Source organism: Octopus bimaculoides, chromosome 21 (genome assembly GCF_046866305.1).
Source record: "Octopus bimaculoides isolate indiv1 chromosome 21, ASM4686630v1, whole genome shotgun sequence".
In the NCBI taxonomy this organism is placed as follows: Eukaryota; Metazoa; Mollusca; class Cephalopoda; order Octopoda; family Octopodidae; genus Octopus; species Octopus bimaculoides.
The window spans coordinates 23,762,102-23,770,073 of NC_142948.1; the positions used below are offsets into that span (position 1 = coordinate 23,762,102).

Below are 7,972 nucleotides of genomic sequence, written 5' to 3' on the forward strand. Positions count from 1 at the left end.
CTCCCTCGAAGGATGAAGAGTAAGAACAAACTCTAACTGGATTTAAAGTCAAGAACTTATTTTTAATAAGCTTCGTTTTTTGTCTTTTTTCAGGCTTTGGTGGCACCAAGTTCATCTCTTTTGAAGACCGTCACTGGCACAGCGACTGCTTCAACTGCAACAAGTGCAAAACATCTATGGTTGGCAAGGGTTTCCTTATGAATGAGGGAGACATTGTGTGCCCTCCATGTGGACGCAACTAAGACCTATATCTTGGGTTACTTTACAAGTCTCTTAAAGTCTTTAAATCTGTCCCTTGGACTTGATGAAAGTCACCAACAGCAAAAAAAAAAAAAAAATTTTTTAACCCTAAACGAGTATGTAATAAATATGGTTTATCCATTAGAATAATTTAGATCTATGATTATTTATTAAAGTTTAATTGTAATTTACCCACCGCCTTCTTTTCTACAATTTAGGTCCTGGCAAAAATTTTGCAGAGTTTTTGTCAAACTTTTTCGTGTTGTTATTTTTTCTCTTGTGGTGAAAATCATTTAAAAAGAAAAAAAAAAATAATTTTTAAATCAATAATAATAATATTATTATTATTATTAAGAAAGAGAGAGAGAGAGAGACAATTCTTCAAATTGTACTTCGTTTCATTAAAAAAAAAAAAAGAGAAAAAAAGCTTTTTTTTTTTTTGATTTTAATTTTCAATCAATGCATGAATGCATGTTCTAGAAAGTTCTGACTATTCTTTAATAGCCATGTTCCAGAGTCTTCTTTAACAGCCAAACTATGTAAACTAGGAAAGGCAGATTACTGGTTTTGCTTTTTTTCTCTTTTAAAACTGACAGTTTTTTTTTAATCACTTTTGTTGCTGTTTTTTTTTTACAATAAATTTTTTTTTTTCAAATAAACATTAAAACTGCTAATTATGCTGTTTTTATTTTCATAGATTGATTTAGTTTAAAAAGATTTTTTTTTAAACCAATAAATGAAAAGAACTGGATCTCTGTCCCACACATAAAACTACAGCATCCAAGGTGAATTAAAATTACTTTCATTATTAAGAAATCAAATTTAACCAAGGTAATGTTTACCTTTCCACCCCACTCTTCTAGGGGATGGGGTTTATAAAGTACTTTTACATATATAATATATACATACAGGGAGTCTATTCATTATTTGACTCCTGTCCTAAAAACTAGTCTTGTGCTTAATCAAAATAAATCTTAAGTTACATGCACAAATTCACGGTTGGAAGCCTTCACACACATGAACAAACAAACCCAAGTGCTATTACCAATAGGTATTGTGCTCAAGTACTTGTAAAAGATTTATTCAATTAACTTCAAACACTTCTCTGTATCCTAGTGCAAGACTTATATCAGCAGGAAATTGCTCGCAAATTACTAAACTGACAAAAATCTGCTTCATTTGATAGTGTACATTATTAAATTGATTTTGGAGGGAAATGTTTTATATATTCTACAATTAACAATTGTAGAATTGATGTTTTCTTGTTTTCAAGACCATTAAGAAAAAGACCATTTCCACTTTCAAAGAATTTTCTTTTTCTTTCTTTCTTAAAACTGTTGGTATTAAGAAGAGGGGTGAGTTTCAGGTATACTATTTAATAAACATTAAACCAATGAAGGTTCTTTTCTTTCTTTCTCTTGTCTCAAATAAAAAGTAATGTTTATATAAAAAGAAAAACATTTATTCTCCTCACTAAATCTGGTTGATTTAGAGGTGAGGTTACTGTACAGTATGTTTTTCATATATATTTTTTCAAAATGAAAGAAAAGACATTCTTACACATAATTCGAAAAATCTGGCTGTGTCTTCAATAAAATATGTCACTTGTTTTTTTCTTTCTTTCTTTTGTTTGTGGAAATAAAATCCTTCTTGTTTACCAACAGATCTATTTATTGGAGAGAAAAAAAATTTATCTAAAATATTGATAATAATGTGTACTATTAAATTCATCTCTATTCTACATTATTAAAATGAGGAAATTTTTATTCAATAAATTAATTTAAAAATCAAATTTTTAATTTTTTTTTTCCCCCTTTTTTTGCTTTAAATATTTATGAAGAAATATTTAAATTAAATAAATTCTACAACTTGAGAGGAAGGGTGAAGTAAAAAAAACAAAAAAACAAATGATACCCGTTTTTTTTATCTATTGCAGTTTTTGTATATTCCTCCATCTTTGAAAGATGTACAAACTGAAGAGTTTAAACATTAAAAAAAAAACATCACATTGAAAAGATGTCTACATCTTTTTTTTAACTGAAAGAAAAATTATTACACATTGGCAACAATTTTTATATATTGATGTCATATCTTAACTTTTAACAAAACTGTGTAAAACTTAAATCAACCACCCTACCCACCACTACCACCAAAAAATTTTTCTAGACCATAGTGCCTTCCAGGGAATAATCCTCCTCAACTTCTTCGTTCATGAGCGTAGGATTTTTTTTCTTATCATAAAAATGATAAACTAGAGATGTGTGTAGTGCAAAAGAGTACCTCTTGAACGTGGGCTCAGTAAAAAAAAATTAAATAAATACAAAAATAATGCTTCTTTTTAATGACATTGTACTTTATACTGCTGTTTTTATTTATTTTTTTCGTTTTTTTGTTTTGATTTTTCTGTCTTGAGCCCTGTAAATGAATCTGCTGAGACAAGAAATTATTTCTCATTTGCTATTGCATGGATATTAATTAATTAATTAATTAGATCTCATTAATCTAAAGCAAGGCAGAATTGATGATAGTAGTCTTACAATTCTCAAGCAGTATTTATTTTTACGTTTAATATTATTATTAAGGCAGCGAGCTGGCAGAATCCTTAGCACACCAGACAAAATGCTCAACAGCATTTCTTCCAGCTTTATGTTCTGAGTTCAAATTCCGCCGAGGTCAACTTTGCCTCTTATCCTTTCAGAGTTAATAAGATAAAAGTACCAGTCAAGTACTAGGGTTGATGTAACTGACTACTGCCTCCCCAACAAAATTTAAGGCCTTGTTTTCTATTGTAGAAAGGATTATGATTAAGGCAGTGAGCTGGCAAAATCCTTAGCATGTTGCAATAAATGCCTTAACAGCATTTCTTCATTCTGAGTTCAGATACCACTGAGGACAGCATTGCCTTTTATCCTTTCGGGGTTGATAAAATAAAGCACCAGTGAATTAACTGGGATCAATATAATTAACTAAGCCCTTCTCCAAAAATTTCAGACCTTGTACTTATATTAGAAACGATTATTAATATCATTATCAACTTATTGCTACAGATAATAGGAACAATTTAAAGGGGTATTTTAAATTTACTTCAACCTCAAATTCATAAGTGCTGCTATTGTTTCTCATTGACTAACCCAGCTCAACATACACACACAACAATTGTCCTCTAAACTACCAAATGATCAGATAATTATCATAGTCATTAAGACTACTAGTTTAATGTTTACATGCCAATGAGGATGCCTCTCCGCAGTTGCTTGACTTGCTGAAATAGCAACCAAATTTTTTCCACTCACATCCTGTCATCTTAAAACAGGAAGGACACATTAGACAAATTTTATATATCTAGGACACATGATCCTAGATATATATATATATATATATATATATATATATATATAACAACATAGACCTAGATATATATAAAAACACTACAATCCCTCTGATCATGGGTCTGTTTGATCAGGGTTGAAGCGGGAGCTAAACAACGAGTACACCACCACCACCATGTTTACATTCTACTCTGCTGAGGCTAAAATGATATTGTTTTAAATGTGAAAGCAGCACATTCTGTTTCTAAAACACAAGGACTATAAAAATCTTGTACAGAGTCATACTGTTTTCTTTAAATAAAGTTAATATCCAGCATTTATTGTTACCTTTGTTTGCTTGTTTTGGTTTTATTTTGTAATTAACTACAACATCACTAATTTCTTATAAAGTCTGCAAATTCAATAAAATGTGTATATCATGGAAAGACAAGAACCACAATAACTCAAGTAAAAACTTTTGTCAGAGATAGAGAAAGTTTTGTATATCTGGCAAAGGGCTTTGTTCAAAACATCAATATTCATGACTTTTCATGGCATACAAATTTATTGAAATTTGCCAACTTTACTAAACAGCTTTTGCCAATGAAGACCACCCCTACTGGGTTGCTTGGACTCAAGTTTTGTGTAACTTATGCTGAGATCAAATCAAAAATACCTATCTACTCCCAGAAGATCTACAATATTTTACAATTTTTTTAGAATATTTTCATTATGTGAATTAATTGTTAAGGTGTTAATAAAAATTGTGTTAAACATTATTATAAGCACCAATTTTAAACAAAGAAACAGACTCAATGGAATCATTTGAACTGTAAACAGTCATGTCTAATCCTTTAGTATTCAGATTACTCTGGCAAATACAATGCTTATGCAATCACACTGTTTTGAATTAATCATGCATTATCTCATAGCTTTGGGATTTTGATGGTATGATTATTTACTTTTACAATAATACTGAAGGGTAGGTATGAGAGGCCAGATCTGGCCAGTTTTAACCGGAAATGGGTAGAATATTTGGGCTGCATAAGGCTGGTTTAAATGCTAAAGGGTTAAACATTTCTAGGACCTGATTTGAGTATTCACTTATTAGAGTATCTCTTACTACCTACACACACTCACTCTCTCTCACACACACACTAAGCCATTCTCTATCAGACTCTCCTTCTCCAATCCTTTCTCTTTTTCATCTCTCTGATTCTCTACTTTCATTTTCCCTTTCCCTATCATGCCACTAACAAATTCTGTCACAAACTCATTTGTTGCAGATATTTAAAATTTACTTACATCTCTCTGGCCCATGCAATTTCTATTCAAACTCATTAGCAACAGCAATAATGTAGCTGCATCACTCTCTATCTCCTCCCCTCTCCCTTCTCTTTCTTCCTAAGTCCTTTACTTCCATCACACAGCATTTCTCAATAGTTCTCTCAATTATTCTCCCTTCCTTCATTCTTCTGTTATCATCTCAGTCATGTGCCTATTCAACTTCCTTACCAACAACTTTCATCTAACTATCTGCCAATTTCTCTCTCCCTCCATCTTTCTTTCTTCTATCACTCTTTGGGTCCCTTCCTTCCCAGTAGTAAAGGTAAGAAATGTATAAATAAAGGAAGACAGTGCAGCTAACAGATTTTCCTTAGTCAACTAATCAATGATAACATGAATAGGGATTACGTGCAGTAAAGAGAACTCTTTAGTTTTGCCAGGGACCATACAGCTTCTCTATTATTGGTACAATGATAAAATGCATCCAATGCACTCTGTAAAGATGTTGATGACAGGAAGGGTGTCCAGCAATATAAACCATTCCAAAACTTCAATGGAGAAGTGAAGCCTGGAAGTCTTCTGCCTGGCCACCCCCTGTCAAATCATCCAACCCATGCCAGCATGGAAAACAGACATTAAATGACGACGATGATGATGAAGAGAGATATGGTGTAGAAAAGCAGTAACTCCAAATAAAGCCAGACTCAGTAATGATTTTTCCAACCCATGCCGGCATGGAAAAGCAGATATAAAATGATGAAGATGATGATGATGTTTTAATGTAAATGATATTGGACATCAAAAAGCATCCATTTAAAACAACACATCTCTTGCTTGCCAGACATATGTTTAAACCAATTAAACTAAAGAACACCTGACACTCCATCTGCTCAAATTAAATACTGATAATTACAGTAATTATAATAACTATGATAATTGTAGTAGTTTGTCACTTGGCAAGCAGTTGAGTTACAGTTTGTGTCCAATTAACAGCTATGTTGTTTTCAAGTCGCAAATTTGGTGTTTCTTGTGTTAGATATTATCTTCATTATAGACTATTGTTTTCTAATCATCTATATGATTATCCCAGGCCAGCTATAATCCACCTGTATGGCATATAATCAAAGGTGTTACAATAATAACTATGCTGTTATTCATTTTTTTTTTTTGTCAGTGTATCTATGAAAGCAGGTGGCTGTGTAGATAGGAGTGTTGGACTCATGATTTTAAGATTATAAGTTCAATTCCAGGAGTGGGCAATGTGTTGTGTTCTTAAACATGTCATTTCACATTGCTTCAGTCTATACAGCTGTAAATGTGTACCACCCAGGAGTTGGATTAGCTCTCATTCTCCCTCCAGCTGTCACATCCTTGATGCTCTACTAAATCAAAGGTGTCTACAAGAGGGTACCCAAAAGTGGCACAAGTCCATTTTAGTTCAGGAGTCTGCCACTAGAAGCCACCCTCCTCAGGCATCAGCCTGCTGACCAGTGGCAATGAATAAAGTCATACCGCCACATAGTGTGACTTTGTTCTGCAGTGCTTCTCTCCCGTTTGTTGATTGGCTGAAATAATGTGCTTCTATGAAATTCTGTTTTCTGCTGGGAAAAACAGTGGCTGAAACAGTTGTCATGCTTCAAACAGCTGACAAGGTCACTGTCATGAGCAAAACACAAGTTTACGAGTGGTTTTCATGCTTTAGGAATGGTCACTTGTTGCTTGAAGACCAACCTTGTTCAAGACAACCATTCACCACTCGAACGAATTTAAACATTATGAAAATTCATGAACTGGTCTTAGAGGACCATCATCGAACAATTGATGAACTTGTTGATATGACTGCGAGTCCTGGGGCTCCTGCCAACGAATTTTAAGCGAGGAATTGTGATTGAAAAGAGTTGTAGCAAAATTTGTGCCTTGCTTCCTCATAGAAGATCAAAAGCAGTTACAACTGAATGCATGTCATGAACTGAAAGAACAGATGAAGGTTGATCTGTACCTTCTTTCAAAAGTTATTACCGGTGACAAAAGCTGCTGCTATGGAATTTGCAGATGTGGAAGAGGTGAGGAAAAAAATGATGGAGGAGTTAAAAGGTATCACTTCACAAGAGTCCCAGCATTGCTTCGAATAGTGGAAAATACGCTTGGATTGATGCATTGCTTCAAATAAAGAATACTTTGAAGGTGATAAAAGTATAAACATGTAAAAGTAAGTCAATAAAATAATATTGCAAAATTCCAGTTTCTTTTGGGTACCCCCTCATATGTCTTCTCAAAACTATATAGGCACCAAATAAATAAATAAATAAAAATCAGTTCACAAAAGCATGTTACCTGCTCCCAAGTCATACTCTCACTCAAGTGATGGCTGGCTGTTCTCTACTGGGACTACATTGTCCAATGTATAGTGAGAGCAAACTATCATTGAAATTACAGCCTATCATCTTAAAAAAGGAAGGATACCTTACTCTTACTTATTCAAGCAGCTGGATAATTCATCAAAAGCAAAATGACAGGATAGTCATGGCTGGAAAACTTTGATCTTACACTTGTTCAACCAGTGCTGACCTGGGGTTAAACAGCGACATTTTTATAGAAGAGAAACTCATACACACACACACACACACACACACACACATATATATATATATATGATCTCTCGACTATTGCAGGTGTTACGTTCCAACCCCCACCTTCCATGATAGGTGAAAATCCATGAAGTAGAAACAGTACAGTACTGTACTGTACTGTATATAATTTTTTATCATTTTTATAATTTGTATATATTTATTTTATTATAAATACAAAACAACACCACAGAGAAATCAATGTAAGCTTAAATAATAAACCACGATATGGCGAGGGATTACTGTATACATATATATATATATCTAACAAAACTGTCCGATGAACGGGAACGTGAAACTCAGAGTAACGGTTTTTATTTTTATATTTCTACTGCTTTTAAATAAAGTATATATATATATATATATATATATATATAAAGGGGATTATTATAGAAAAATAATAACGCCACACAGTGGACTTCTCAAAAAAATAACCACATTTAGTACCTATGCGAGGAAAATATCTATTCTTGGGAATAGATATTTCCCTAATGAATTTTTTTACACACT

The 7,972-nt window shown here is 32.8% G+C and overlaps 1 protein-coding gene across 3 annotated transcripts in view; it reads left to right on the forward strand.

Moving 5' to 3' along the window:
- Positions 1-3,900, forward strand: part of LOC106875883 (four and a half LIM domains protein 2) — a 231,251-nt gene extending 227,351 nt beyond the window's left edge. For all 3 annotated transcript variants that reach the window (XM_089338925.1, XM_089338924.1, XM_089338926.1), the window contains one exon: positions 94-3,900. In XM_089338925.1, coding sequence (XP_089195051.1) covers positions 94-242 — 149 coding nt within the window. In that variant the 3' untranslated portion in view covers positions 243-3,900. The remainder of the gene's footprint in view (positions 1-93) is intronic.
- Positions 3,901-7,972: the final 4,072 nt, after the last annotated feature.